The sequence below is a fragment of the Theobroma cacao genome, chromosome 9, assembly GCF_000208745.1.
Source record: "Theobroma cacao cultivar B97-61/B2 chromosome 9, Criollo_cocoa_genome_V2, whole genome shotgun sequence".
In the NCBI taxonomy this organism is placed as follows: Eukaryota; Viridiplantae; Streptophyta; class Magnoliopsida; order Malvales; family Malvaceae; genus Theobroma; species Theobroma cacao.
The window spans coordinates 6,368,441-6,383,649 of NC_030858.1; the positions used below are offsets into that span (position 1 = coordinate 6,368,441).

At 38.1% G+C, this 15,209-nt stretch overlaps 4 protein-coding genes across 4 annotated transcripts; 1 reads left to right on the top strand and 3 right to left on the bottom strand.

Moving 5' to 3' along the window:
• Window positions 330-2,562, bottom strand: LOC18588682 (DELLA protein SLR1). Its single transcript, XM_007013253.2, has one exon. The coding sequence runs from the start codon at window positions 2,306-2,308 to the stop codon at window positions 680-682; it is 1,629 nt and encodes a 542-aa protein (XP_007013315.2). The 5' UTR covers window positions 2,309-2,562; the 3' UTR covers window positions 330-679.
• On the bottom strand, window positions 5,830-7,203 carry LOC18588683. Its single transcript, XM_007013254.2, has one exon. The coding sequence runs from the start codon at window positions 7,104-7,106 to the stop codon at window positions 6,033-6,035; it is 1,074 nt and encodes a 357-aa protein (XP_007013316.2). The 5' UTR covers window positions 7,107-7,203; the 3' UTR covers window positions 5,830-6,032.
• On the bottom strand, window positions 9,719-11,557 carry LOC18588684 (GDP-mannose transporter GONST4). The gene has a single exon (XM_018128444.1). The coding sequence runs from the start codon at window positions 11,033-11,035 to the stop codon at window positions 10,001-10,003; it is 1,035 nt and encodes a 344-aa protein (XP_017983933.1). The 5' UTR covers window positions 11,036-11,557; the 3' UTR covers window positions 9,719-10,000.
• On the top strand, window positions 12,446-14,849 carry LOC18588685 (pentatricopeptide repeat-containing protein At1g31430). The gene has a single exon (XM_018126710.1). It carries the CDS (start codon window positions 12,452-12,454, stop codon window positions 14,330-14,332), a length of 1,881 nt encoding a protein of 626 aa, XP_017982199.1. The 5' UTR covers window positions 12,446-12,451; the 3' UTR covers window positions 14,333-14,849.

A 15,209-nucleotide genomic window follows, 5' to 3' on the forward strand; every position in this document is an offset into this window, starting at 1 on the left:
TTTCTATTCATATTTCCATAATCAAAAACTTTGGTTTAGATACGGAAATGCATTGCATAATTTGCACCTTTTCCCCATTTGATTAATGTGCCTATTTATTAGAAAACCAGAAAAATGTCATTTTCTATCATAAAATTCAACTTTAATAAGGGCTATAAATGAGGATAGCAATTGATAAACTGTTATAATAGAGACCTCTAATAATTTCGCCTTTTCCATGTCTTTTTCAAACATTATTGTTAAGTTTTTTTCCTGCCTAAATTAGAATTTATATTTGAAATATAGAATAACATTCAAGTTTAAACTGAGTGATATTTCTAAGCGAAGGGTGCGGTTTATATAGTTTCTAGCTTCTAACATTCTCAAATTGGTATAATTAACAACATTCCTCTAAGCCTAATATGCTTAACCACCAAAATTAAATTGCTATGATCCTATCTGGCTACCTCATCATCCTAATAGGGACCAAATTCCCCGATTTAAGGATACTACAGAACAAGGGTAAAAAATACAAAACATCCTAGGAACAGATTTCTCCTGAAGTAAAATCTCATTGAAAACAGCACCGATAAAGCTGTAATAAAGAAAAAAAAAAACGGAAAAGGAAAAGATTTTCCCGAAAATAGCCAAATTACCCCAAATTTACAGCAAGCTCTTAATTATTATGACTCTGCCCTACTTATGATGGTTGATGATCATCCCAAGCCGGGATCTCAGCTGCCGCATCCGGTACGGCATGCCAAGCCGAAGCCGAAATGAGAGGGCGGCTATGCCAACCCAGAGTCAGACACCCTTCATTTTCTTCGACCAAATACCCTTCCGCCGAGAACAAAGTCAATAACATGCTAGCTTGTTTAAATGCGTTGGACCCCAAATGTAATGGCCTAAATCCGGCTCCATTAAGCCGCGTCCTCCACTTAGCTAACGGCTCGTGTCTTTCTACTCGAGCCGAACCTTCACAGCTCACGACGTTGGCTATTTCCCTCTGAATGTATATCTCGGCTAAAGCTTTTTCCGGTTGAAGTGTGCAAGCTTCTAAAGAATCGAACATAGTCGAATAATAATAAAGTGCTTCAGTGAACCGGTCCAGAAAACCGGGTTGGTTGTGGTTGGCTTCTTGTTCAACGACAGTCATAATTTTCGGGTTTAAGCTCCGGATCCAACTCAAAACCGTTTGGATAGAAGAATTCCGTGTCGGGTCAGCTCCTAGTAAGCGGTGAAGCTGCATGATTGAGTTCACCGCCACCGCTTCTTTTGGATTAACCTGAAGCATCCACGGCTTAACGTCTTCGAGCCTGGAAGCCGCGACTCCACGGAAGGTGAAACGGACGTTGACGGAGCGAGCCAGCTCGGCAAGCCGTAAACCTATTTCGCGAAGCGAGTCACGGCCGTCTGGTGATGGCGGTCCAATGCCGGTCAAACGAAGTAAAGGAGGTCCACCGGGACGTAACGCGAGGGCTTGTATCAAAGCCGGCCATTGTAAGCCGTGCATCAAATTGAAATCCACCACGTGGACGCAATCGTGACCGTCGAAAGCTTCCAGAATAGCCTGATTGGCGGTGAAGTGAGCGAATTTCAAGTAAGGACACGCTTCGTAAAAATGATGATACAAAATCTCGTTCTCATAAGCGGAGCCACCGTTGACAGGGCCTCCGCCAAATCCTTGGAAAATCCGGCAGCTCAAAGCGTCGATAAAATGTCCTGCAACTTTTCCGATGCCACAAACGGTGTTGACACGCATCAATAACCGTTGCATGTCGTCGATTAAGGAAGTAGCCAATGGGAGGTCGCCACGTTGGACGCACTCCGCACACATCATCAACATGTGGACCAACCTTATACCGGAATCTTCTTCCATGGCCGTTACAACCGTCAACTGATGATTCAAACTTTGTTGTTCGAAAGAAATATTCTGGTGCACCTGCGGCGTATGAGGTTCGGTGGTAGTCCACGCGTTGTTTACCACCGCCTGATTGGTTACAGGATCCATGATGAATTCGGAGGGGCAAGTAGGAGGCTGAGTGCACTCGGAAAGGAGCGAGTCGACCCAGGAGGCGAGATCGGAAGGGTTACGGTGGATAGCATCTGAAGCGAGATGAAAGAAATCTGCGGGGGAATTAACCATGGCGATTTCGAGTCGTTCCAGTCTCTGAGCTACTTGTCGTAACTCCGATGACCGGACTTTGTATCCAGCTCCGGCGAGTAGCCTATCAATATCTTGCTGCTGCTGCTGTGGCGGCTTGTAGGAAGATGATGATGAGCTGCCGCTGCTACTCCCCGCTGACGTGGCGGAGTCGTATGGCACCATGGTTCAAATTCCTTTTCTTCTTTTTGTAAACAAGAAATTAAAGTGCGGAAATAATCAAATAAGAGGCAGATTTGTCATGCCCAGGTTTTGGCCAAAGAGTGAGAATTAGCAGAGAAACGGATGGGAAAAGAGATGTAAAGAAAGGGAAGAGATTTTTTCGTTGAGAGAAAAAGAGAGATTAGAGGGGGAATGACGAGTACTCCTGAGGATGAGGTGTATCCATCTTTTGGACAACGATTTTTGCTGTCACCCTCTCTTTTTTTTTTTTCTTTTTTCTCTTCTCTCTCTCTCTGACGTTCTAGTTTCATTAACGTTAAAACTTAGTTAAACAAGTGGTATCCATTTTTTTAATAAAAATAAGATTATGAAAAGTTGAAGTGAAAGTGATGTAGGAATTAATCAAGAAAAAAAATTCAAAATTGAACGGAGGATATTATGTTTCAAGGTTAGATTAATTTAGGTTGCAATTAAAGAAAACTTGGTCCGATTTGAAAGATTATGAAATGATAAACACAGACAGGAAATAACTAATACTACTACTAGTATGATAGGGTCAATGAAGATGATATATATATATATATATATATATATATATATATATATATAAAATATAATATTAAAAGGAGGATCGGTTTTTTTATTGAAAATGGCCTTTTAATTAACAATCAAATTAAAATTTAAACAATATATTAATCAATATACGGAGTCACTCGTTTGATTGTTTTCAAGCTTACAGCGGGCACATATTATTTTGGTTCTCCAGCAAGACTAAAGATCTACTCAACTGGTTGGCCGCTGCTCTTTCTCAGAGAATTAAGTCTCCCTCATGGAGTCACTGTTTCTACCTACAAAAATTCGATGCATGTTGTTAGGTAGCTCAGATGTTTCATTATTATTATTATTATTATTATTATTATTATTATTAATGAATTTTTCATTTATAGAAAAAGAAAATTATATAGAGGAGTAAAGGCAAATATTTGGCCGCGCGAGAGACGTGTCGCAAGAAGAAGACATCAACAGGTGTCTTTGTTAATGAATTATATTAGTAAATTCATTAATAATAAGTAGTGAGAAAATGAACAAAAAATTCAGTCTATGTCAGTGGGAGTAGCATAGGATTAAACTAGTATAGTTTTCGGTAATCCAGTTGCGTAATTGAGACAGGGAAACCTTTGTTGTTTATTCGAGAGATAATATATATCTGCAACTTGGTTGTTTAGAAAAATAAAAAAACAAGTGGAAGGGAAAACCCTATTTTAATTAAAGGCAAGTACATTGATCCCATATCTGCAGGCACCAACACATTTAGCCTTGAGGGGACATCCATTTAATAGTCCAATGAGTCAAAATAGAGCTAGAATTAGGTCTGCTCCCATTCCTAACGCCTTTTGAAAATTGGTGGGATTCGCTTATTAATTTTTGTGCTATGCCGCACATTGCTCTTTGACCGTTTACGGAATCAATGAAACTACATCTTTATTACATCAAGGAAAATAACCTTTCATAAATTTACTATTACAATCCAACAATTACGAAGATGAATTAACTTTTTTTTTTTTTGTCAAGGCCATGTAGTATAGTCTTTTTTCATTATTAACATTCACAAAATTTATTATCATGACATCCTTGAATTTGCCAAAATAGACTTTTGTTTCAATTAGTGAGTAAAATTCCTCAGATGAGAGTGTCAAAATCTAGTAATAATTATCATAACGTAGAATGAATTGGGTAAATGGTGCTACATGCCTTGACACGAAAAAGTAACACATTCTCTCTCATCCCATGTCTGAGGAAGTCAAAAAAGGTTGCAGAAGCAACAATTTATTAATATGTGCAATTATTCAGATATAGAGAGAGAGAGAGACGGGAGGGAATTAGGTGTTCAAATACTGATCATTGCGGTTTGAGTACAAATGTACATAAACATATTACATTTAAAAAAGTTGTTTATTTAAAATCACTCAACCATTTACAAGTCATCCAAAGTACACAAACTTGTAAAGAATCGTATGAAGGGCTGATGCGGTCCATGATATTTAAATATATAAAATAGTAAAATAGTAAGTCCGGGAGTCTGGGACCATTTCAAAAGGGCCCAAAAAGCTCAAATTGGGGGATTATTGGTTCCCACTATATATTTTAAGAGGTTTTGAAGAATTTTAAAAGCCCTTTGCATGAGAACACCAGAAACTTAAACGAGATCCAGTCCAGAGGGAAACACAAGATTTTGCCTATGTTAAAAAAAAAAAAAATTGATTGGATCCACCATCCATAAATTAAAACAAAAAAAAAAAAGAAAAAGAAATAGCTGTTATGTGGTCCAGTAGATAACATGGAATTTGGGACCAGTTTGCTAAACCCGAAAAGCTCGAATTTAAAGAGTTAAAAATTGGAAAACAGAAAACAAGTGCTGTAACGTATTCTGAAGGGAAATAGGATGTGGACGCATGGGGATTTTGCGGGCATCAAAAAACACAAAAATGAAAAAAAAAAAGGGGATTTATTTTTTTTTTTCCCTTTTTTCCTTTTATGTTGGGGCTGGCTGGCTTTGAGGAAGTGCAAGGAAAGGGAATTGGGACCAGCATTTTCCTCAAGAGAACATGTTGTGTTTAGAACAGACACCTAAATTGTGTCCCATTCCGTTCTTTTAGCTGACACCATCACGTTATGGCATCTGTGATTTTATGGCAACATGATTCACGAAAGAGAGAGAAAGAGCTCAAACCTGTCTGTGGCTTTGCTCGCCCCACCATCTTTCACAGTTTACAACAACCCCCAAATCCAATTACCAACCTTCTTACTGATTCCGCAATCTTTTCAATTCATGATTTTCTTTGGATTTCGTAATACCATGAATTCCATTTCCATACAAGCATAAACATTGGAGGGATTGAATGTCTTTCTTTTAATTGAATGAGTACAAATGCTTAAGACCAAATAAATTAGTAGTGTTAAATGATAATGAGACGAAATTCTCAACATAAATAATCTTATCAGATAAGGTTATGCTATTACATTAATTTATCAACATCTTAAATTGCATTGGATAGCGAGAAGGAGAATTTTAATCCTATAATTAGCAAATTGATGGGAGGGGAGAGAACAAAGCTGGAGTTTTGTTTACTTAGATGCAGCCCTCAATCTATTTACAGTGGGCCGCATTACGTTTAGCTGACCCTATTTTTGTCTTGTGCTATTAACAATATTTTAGATCTCAATCCTGAGCGGCAAACAATTAAAAAGGGCTGTGTGATTCAAGTTGTTTAATATATTGTTTGGTAAGATGAGAATTACATTGGATATATACAATAGCCTTGGAAATGCCTTAAGTTATTTCATCCATATCAATTGTCAGTACACGATCCGGACTCTCAGACCAAACACGAGTCTATTTGCACTTTGAAATGTCTTCTTTCCATTTTTACACAGTGCCCACCAACTATCGCCCATTTGCAACTTGACCCACACCGTCGAGATTTTGAGGCCCATTAGGGAGGCTTGAGATCCCGTAATTTTGCTGTTTAGCTGAACTCCAAATTTGTACAAGAAAAGTTTCCTTGGATAAGGAACTTCACCGCTAACAAGTCATGATCAAACTCTTACAAAACCAATGCTATTATATTCATATAAAACCCCCAAAAAAGAAGACAACAGTACAATCTGAGAGCATCCTCTTTGATGCTCTCAATCCAGCAGCCGTTTGGTAGAGTCTCATGTTAGATCATGCGAGGGAAAGGCCTGAGGAGAATGTGATTCCAGCCAGGTTGGAGCCCTTCATCTTGCAATCAGGCAATGGGACCAAAGTCCATACACCCCTCTCTTTTTCATAAGTCAGCCAAACAATGTCCCATAAACCCTCAAAATTAGACATCAAAACCACCCTAATTATCCCACCTCTTGCCTCTAAGCACCCTATCATAACTCCATAGGGCTTCCCAAGTTGCTTCATTATGTCACTTGGAACGTTTGAAGTATACTCCCAATTCCCACTGTTTAGGCTTATGCCCCACATTTCCATGCTACTTAACATCTTCACCCTCCTATCCGTGTTGTTGTCGATGCCCCTCGATCTCATGATCATCATGTGTCCATCACCATACACGTGTTTCCGATCACTGATGTTCACCCAGCTGAATACAGTAGATGGTTGCTGCCCTGCATTTCTTAATCGTGGCCGTAGAATCATTGGGGAGTTGTAGTATTCAGATCCAACGGCCACCACTAGGCTTTCATAAGGTCCATTAAGAGCATTGAGAAACATACAATCGGTCCCTAGAAAGTTCCCGTAAATCTCTCTTGCCTCGGTGGACTGCCACTCGTTAGTCTCTGAATTGTACTCAAACAGAACCGGACGGTTCTCCAACAACTCAACAAACACAAAGCGAAAATGGCCCGAACCGGAGGGTTCGGGTACTAACTTCATCCCTGATCTTCTCCAGGAAGAAGTGCCACGTGGACCCAATGGACATGGAGGGATCTTTTTAACTGCCTTACTAACCAAATTAACGGCAATAACTGCCTTTTGGGTATTGGAAGCAAACAAAAAAATATTGCCACTCGCTGTCAATAAGTAAATATCTTCACCCGGATAAAAAATCACTTGCTTCATCAAATCATCAATGGAAATCTTGAACCAACGGTTGGATTGATCGGAGAAACCATGAATCGTCGCGTCACGGCGCCACCGTTTCTTGTAGACAAACAACCAAGTGGCTGACCTTGATCGCAGGTTGCACTCCCGGATGAAATTTTGGTCGGATATAACATAAGCAAGAAACTTGTTGACTAATTTCATGCGAATGATTTCGGGCAAAGCAAGGGAGAAGAGGATGTTTTGTATGAGCTCCGAAGGAAGATGGCAGAAACCGAGGGAGTTGGTGTCGGAATTTTGACATTCATCCATGTCTTTTAGCGCAATAATTTGATGTTCAAGTGTATAATTATATATACAGCGAGGGTACTTTCAAGCATGTAAGTAGTACGCATTAAAAGAAAAAAAAGGACAAATCGTCCAGCAAGGCTTCCCATGCGGATAACGTCATGGTCGGGGAAACGGACGGTGGGGATGGTGGAAAAACTTGAATAATTTTTTAGTCAAGTCGACGCATTTGATTGTCTTTGAGTGTATAAAAAATGACAAGAAAGTATTCAACTTTTTTTTTTTTTGAAAAGCAAGAAAGTATTCAGCTAAGCTCATGGTGGGGAGGTAATTATACATGAGTCAAGCCGGATAGCACTTAATGGCTTAGTTATTTGAGAGGGGTGAGTCACGCTGCCTGTGTGATGAAAGGGAGGCCTCCATGGCTGATGCATACCTTTTTATTCGGTTTGATTGTCCACTCTTAGACTTTGGTGTGTTAAACCAATTTTTTCTCACAGGGAAAATCACATCATCATTCACGTTGATAGAAAATGTTAGTTAATCAATGATTATTAATACCGTGTAGTATAATTGTTATTTTTACGTTAATCTAAGAATATATTTGAACATAAATTACAAAATAGAAAAATTTTTGAATATAATGAAAAAAACTTATTTAAGAAAAAGGAAAAGTTTCATAGATTTATTAAATATTTAAACCTTTTTAAAATAAAGAAAGAGAGTATAAGTTCTTGTAACGGAAATAACGAACTACAGAGAAAGAGATGGATGCTAAATAAACGACAAGAGCATTAACGACTGGGTTTTTTTTCGGCTACTAGACATGTCCCTTATTGATGCTTACAACAGACGTGAATATGTTCCATGTTGAGTCATACCTTGGTTGGATAAGGCTTTCATGTTATTCTGGCCGGTGAGGTGCAATTTGAGGGTGATGGTTAATCTGTTTCTTTCTAGCACCTGTTTGGGGTGTGCTCTTTTGGGCTTTGCCAAGTGAGTAGACGTTTGCATAAAGAAGTTTTGGGAATGCAGATTAGACGGGTGAAGCCAGATGCAATTAGTTGTACTATGGCTTTTTTGGTCGCAAGCAGTTATGCTTGACTGCTGGATGCAGATACTTCACACTTCAATTCTACGTCCAATAGAGCCGCACCCATGGCATTCACAATCACACACTAGGGCGGAAGAGTTGCAATTGAGCATGCTGATGTCACGCAAGAGCAGTTCTGTTTGCAGACAATGGAAAGAGGCTTCGTAGAAGATAAAACAAAAGCGAAGAGAAAGAAAGAAAGAAGTGGATGAAATGACAGTCAATGAAAGCAAGCCAGTTTGTTAACCGTTTCTTGACTAGAAGCAAGAACACTGAGGATAAAGGAGACCAGGCTTTGCCCAGTTAACCCTCACGGTTAAAAGTTAGACATTGGTTTTGGGCTGATAAGTACTAGGCTATGTTCTTTAAGAAACAATGGAAAAATAGCTATGGAAGTGGAGTAGTTAGAACATGATTGTTGCAAAATTATAAACAAGTGTGTCCTAGAGCGCAAATATTATCTACTTTTACGGGTTTTCGACATAGGGATTACCGCAACCAGGCTTCCTTCCGGTGTCGACCGGTATCTCATAGACACGGAATCCAGCCAAATAAATTTCACCAATTTCATAACTTATTGCAAGGCAAGCAAGTTTTAATTCTTTATTTTTAAAATCTCACGAGAGACTTGCTCATCACAACAAACAACAAATGAATAAGGACCCAAGTCTGATGCCATAACCATCCATGAAAGGATTCTTGATCAGATAAAATTTGCGAATTTTCATCCATCTGCAGAATGCCCATTTACCACAAAGGAACAAAATAAAATTGAATAACATTTGAATGCAAGCTATAAAACTAGACATATAGGAAGAGCATCAAATCAAGGTTCTCTCATGTATGGTAAGAAAGCACCAAATAACAATCAAATTCATCTGAGTGTCTGAGTTGAGAGCTTAAAGAAATTACGAGAAAGGCAAGAAGCAATTAGGACAGGGATAAACTAAAAGAAATTGGCCACTGATCCAGTCTATCATGTGCATGACAGTGAACTAGTAAGTTCCCAAGACCAATGCCAAAATGGTAGAAACCATATTAAGGAACAAAATAACAAAATAGTTCAGCAGCAGTTGATCTTAGAGATGAATTGATGGCATTTATTGCAATATGCTGATCAGAAAATCAGTTAATCGCACAAAGACTCAGTGCCTTCTTCACTAGCACCCACCAATGAAGCTTACCTCAATTTGAGTTACAAGACACATCATAAGTCCAGTGTTCAAGCTATGACATAAGGTTTGTAGTGTACTTTCTTTTCTCCTTTTTTCTCCAGGAGATACTACATTGGTATTAAGAATCAGAATGCTACTAATTCAGAAAAGTCCTTGAAACTAATCTGGGACACTATAACTGGTAGCAACATCAATATCTAAACCAAGGTCACCAGACTATCTGTGAGAAAAGAAAAGGAAAGAGAAAACAACAAAATACATATTCCTCAATTCTGATGAGCCAAATACCATATATAGCAAAACTGCAACTACTAATACATGAAGCAACAAAGAATGCCAACATATTGTCAATAATGAGCCAAAAGCACAATGGTTTATAAATTACCAAATAGCTAAGGGCTTACCATGTTTAAATTCTAAAATATGGGATTGTGAGATCTAACACAGAAAAGGTCCTTCCAAAATTACGGATACTAGAGATTCATACATCCCAACAGTCTTCTTCAGAGGCTAAAACCATGAAAAGTAAAAAATAAAAATTATCATATAGAAGCATGTTTACCCAACATACTCTTTCCTTGATTCTCTTCAACATCATCATTCTCATTCTCATCATTTGTCTGCTTGGGTGTGGTTAACTCACGTGGTGGTCCAGTAACTGACTGCTGATAAAGAACCCCTCCTGCCAGTGTGAAAAGGAGGCAAACCAAACCAAAAGGAGTAGCGTGCTTATCCCAAATCAACACATTGATCACAACTGTAAGAAACTTATTAACCACACCAGTCACGGTAAATGCTGTGGCAGAGATAGCCCTCCTAGCCGCAAAACCAAAGAAACTGATGAGCAAACCAAACAAGCATGACAAAGATACTGCAGTAAACGCCACAGGTTCAAACCAATTCCCAGCATTGGCTCCCAAAGCAGCGAACACCTCTGTGTATTCTCCAGTCAAAACCCAAAATATGGGTGCCATCATCAATGATAACAAGTTGTTGTACAATACAAAACCCCAAGTGTTCAACCCAAGATTCATCACCATATGCTTAATATAAACCATCTCAGTAGTAATTGTCACCAAATATGCAAACGCCCACGAATACGCAGTTAAAGTAAAGTCCGAATCAGTAGCCACATACCCAACAGCACCACCCAGAATGATCAACAGAGACATAAATGTTAGCTTTGACGGGCATGGTTGCCTCCTAAAGGCTGTATCGGCTATGGCAACCAAAAGGGGTGTCAAGGATCTAAACACTATAAAAGTATCCACATTTGCGTGACGCAAAAGATTGGTGTTTGTGAAGATTGCAAGGTAAAAGACAATAGCAGCAGGCAAAAACTTCTTGGCAATATCCAATGTGAAAGGATCATGATGTAAAAACCCAAACTTGCCTAAAACCCAGACCCCAAGAGCCGAAGTTAAGTACTGTAATGAAGTTAATAAACCAGGGTAGTTGAATTTAGTTATTGCAAATTTGTTGATGACAGCAAGTAAGCTTGAACAAAGTGCATAACCAATGACCAAACTGCTTGTAGCATAGTATTGTCTAGTGGAATCAAATCTAATTGCTGACATTTTTTTTCCTTTTGGAAGAGGGTTCTGATTTTATGTAAATAACAAATACCCAGAAGTTAAAATCAGTAGATCTTAAAATATTATGGCAATGGCAGATGCATTTGTGGAAATTATAACAGGATATGAGCTAGAAAAGGACTTCATAGGAAGAAATGGGATGTGGGTATTTAAGACTTCTATTGATCTAACAATTAAATGAAAGGAAAAGCAGATTTAATTAAAGTATAATAAAGAAAATAAAACAGATACAACGGAAGGAGAGAAGTCACCGACAGGAAACAGGAACAGGGAGATCTTGGAGTGTTGAAAGAGGATTGTCGTGGAAGCAGAAATCGAAATGAATGGTTGCGAAAACGCGAGGGCAAGGTTCATCAAGAGATGCAGGATGACTGGTTGGATAGAGACCGTAGGGAGATGTACTATAAAGAAAAATCTGCGTGTTTGATTTGGTAATACAGGTAACAGGGACAGCGAGGGAGCCAGAGCCACTTTTTCCCAAAGCTATACGTTTGCAATTAAAATCAAAGGGGAGGACGAGTTCAGACTTCTGATTGCTTTGAATGGCTAAACGACAGCGTCTAGGAAGGACAAGGATAGTGAAAATAGTAGTGGTAGGAATCTTTTCTCATTTTATCTAGATATACTTGCACATTAATTAAGACGATAAGATAATATTTTGTATATTACTACTATTTTTTTTCTTTAAAGTAAGGATAAAAGTGATAAATTCTTTAAAAAATAGTGTTCAAGATAAATAAAAGTTTGTAAAGGAACATTTTAATTATTAAAACTTGTTCTTAGATAATTTTAATGATTAATATTTGAGATTGTAATTAAATATTAGAAAAAATAAAATTTATTATCTTTTTGAAAAGCCAAAAGAAAATATTTATAAAATGAGAAAAACAAATGAATGAAAAATTTTATATTTTATTTAATAGTTTATCGAAACTGTCTAGTTTGAAAAAGGGAAATTTCAATTTAATCAATTGGGATAGAGATACGTATTTCTATCCTTAAGTAAATTAATAGGCAAAGTCAAAAGTGATGTATGAGTGATTCAAACATTACTTTTACTTTTGCAGTCCAACATTAATGATAGTTTGATCAAAATGCTGGTCCACGTTTTTACAGGGATTTGCATTTAGTTGGCCCAACAACAGGCCAATTAGGCTTAAAGACCACTTATAAGTAATAATTAAGCTTAGAGGAGAACACATACTGCTATACCTCAGACATATTAACAAGAGTTCATAATCTTAAACCAAGTTTACTGTCGTCAAGTAAATTTTAGATTGGGCTACTGGTATCATGAATTGAAGAGTCTTCCTCTAGTGTACTTTTGAGAGCCCGAGCCCATAAATCTGTTACAATATAAATACTTTGCTTATTTGATTCCAAATGGGCAAGGCTCTGATGATCACTCAACGGCAGCTTCAGGTATTTCACTTCATTTCCCGCCATTACTTTCTATCAAAGCCGCGCCTTTTCTCGTTTCACTCTCGTTCCCCTCCGCTAACCAAACAATCATGCATCTTTCTTCTCAAAAACTGCAAATCCATGAACCATCTTAAGCAAATCCAAGCCCAAACCTTCCTACTTGGTCTCCACCAAGACGGCCACACTCTCAACAAACTCATAGCTTTTTGTACGGACTCATATCTTGGAAACTTCCGACACGCTGAAAAAGTCTTCAGTCTCATCCAAAATCCATCTTTGTTTATATACAATGTGATGATCAAGACGTTTGTAAAAAAGGGTAGTTATAAAAATGCCATCTTGGTCTTTGGGAAGCTGAGGGAACAAGGGTTGTGGCCTGATAATTTTACCTATCCTTTTGTTTGTAAGGCAATTGGAAGCTTGGGTGAGGTTTTTGAAGGTGAAAAGATTCATGGATTGGTGGCAAAATCGGGGCTTGAATTTGATGCTTATGTGATTAACTCACTTATGGATATGTATGTTCAATTAGGCCGGATTGCGTATTCGAAGAAAATATTTGATAAAATGCCTGAGAGAGATGTGGTTACCTGGAACGTGTTGATTTCTGCTTTGGTTAGGTGTGGGATATTTGAAGATGCTGTCAATGTTTTTGGGTTGATGATAAAAGAGGGCCTGGTTAAGCCTAATGAGGCTACAATTGTTAGCACTCTTTCGGCTTGTACAGCATTGAGAAGATTGGAACTTGGCAATGAAATTGACCGTTATGTAAGGAAGGAACTTGAATTGACTACTATTATGGGGAATGCGTTGTTAGATATGTATTGTAAGTGTGGTTGTCTGGATATAGCCAGGAAAGTTTTTGATGAGATGCCGATTAAGAATGTTAATTGCTGGACTAGTATGGTGTCTGGCTATGTAAACTGTGGTCTGCTGGATGAAGCTAGAGAGTTGTTTGACAGAAGTCCAGTTAGGGATGTTGTTCTTTGGACAGCTATGATTAATGGTTACGTTCAGTTCAACCGTTTTGATGAGTCAATGGAACTGTTTAAAGAAATGCAGATTCAAAGGGTTAAACCAGATAAGTTCGTTGTGGTTTCTCTCCTAACAGGTTGTGCTCAGATGGGAGCTCTTGAGCAAGGTAAATGGATTCATGGATGTCTCAATGAAAATAGAATTGTTGTAGACACCATTGTTGGGACTGCTCTTATAGAAATGCATGCAAAATGTGGATGTGTAGAGGAAGCTTTGGAGATTTTCTATGGGTTGAGTAAAAAGGATACTGCCTCTTGGACTTCAGTTATATGTGGGCTCGCGGTTAATGGGGAGGCAAGCAAGGCACTTGAGTTATTCTCACAAATGAAACAAACCAAAGAAAAACCTGATGATATCACCTTTATTGGTGTTTTAAGTGCTTGTAATCATGGAGGATTGGTTGAGGAAGGCTGTCAGCATTTTGATTCCATGTCTAAAGTGTATCAGATTGAGCCAAAATTGGAACATTATGCTTGTCTGATTGACCTACTTGGCCGCGCTGGACGGTTAGCTGAAGTAGAGAAGTTGATAGACGACATACCAAGTCAAGATAATGAACTTGTTGTGCCACTTTATGGTTCATTGCTTAGTGCTTGCAGGACCTATGGCAATGTTGAGATGGGAGAACGGGTGGCTCAACGGCTAGTAGAAATTAAATCAAGTGATTCCAGTATTCATACACTTCTGGCCAATATCTATGCCTCCGCTGATAGATGGGGAGATGTAATAAAGGTTAGAGCAAAGATGAAAGATCTTGGAGTCAAAAAGGTGCCTGGCTGTAGCTCAATTGATGTGAATGGTGTTAACCATGGTGCAATAACTTGACAAATAAAGCAGTCTTTTGAGGATATATTGTCACAATCGGGGATTGCATTAAAATTTGGGAATTTTGGAAATGGCACAAAGTTGTATGTTGCTTAGCTAGTGAAGAAGCATGCTGGAATTCCGAAAATATTTGCAAATAGGGATATAAAGTTGCTTTTACATCAAAATTTTTATGAAGAGGCAATTGGACTGCTGGTCGGGTATCTTGTTCAAGCAGGTTCTTGAAACAGTTACTGAGGAAGCTTCAAAATTTCTGTCAAAGAGTGCAGTTAAATTTTTTCTAAGAGTAGTCTGTGGAGGCACCCACATCATTCAACAACTTCATTAGGTTGGAACCAACAGAATCATTTCATGCAACACATTGAAATTTCATATCAAATTCAGAAATTAGGAGATTATAGGTTATCAACCCAATATTACAAAGATTATGAGTCTACAATTGTCAATTAACTCTGTGCAGACAATAACATCTTGTTCATCATTAATAAGAATTTCTCATATCCCCTTTACCTCAATGTATTCAAATTTCCCCCTTCTCATTCAATTTATTTCTTAGATGGAAAAGTTTGGAAAACTGGGTTTCCAGCATGTTCAATCCATATACTCCCCTACTCTGTTGAGTATTAACTGAAATCTGAAAACTATTGTCTAACACCAGTAGATCCATTTTGGAGTAGTATTAGCATGCACATCTGCATTGAAAACAAATTTTTGTTAAGATTTTTTTGCAAATTTCATAAAAAATTCATGTCATATTTTAATGTTTGGTTATGAATATCTTTTCAGGGTTATATTCATTATATTGCTAATACTCATGGATCTCTTAACAACTGCTGGTCCTTCCTAGCAGGTGTCTTTCTCCTTTCTGTTAATATAT

Coding starts and splice junctions, on each gene's coding strand:
- LOC18588682 (XM_007013253.2), bottom strand. CDS start 2,308: ATGGTGCCATACGACTCCGCCACGTCAGCGGGGAGTAGCAGCGGCAGC.
- LOC18588685 (XM_018126710.1), top strand. CDS start 12,452: ATGATCACTCAACGGCAGCTTCAGGTATTTCACTTCATTTCCCGCCAT.
- LOC18588683 (XM_007013254.2), bottom strand. CDS start 7,106: ATGAAATTAGTCAACAAGTTTCTTGCTTATGTTATATCCGACCAAAAT.
- LOC18588684 (XM_018128444.1), bottom strand. CDS start 11,035: ATGTCAGCAATTAGATTTGATTCCACTAGACAATACTATGCTACAAGC.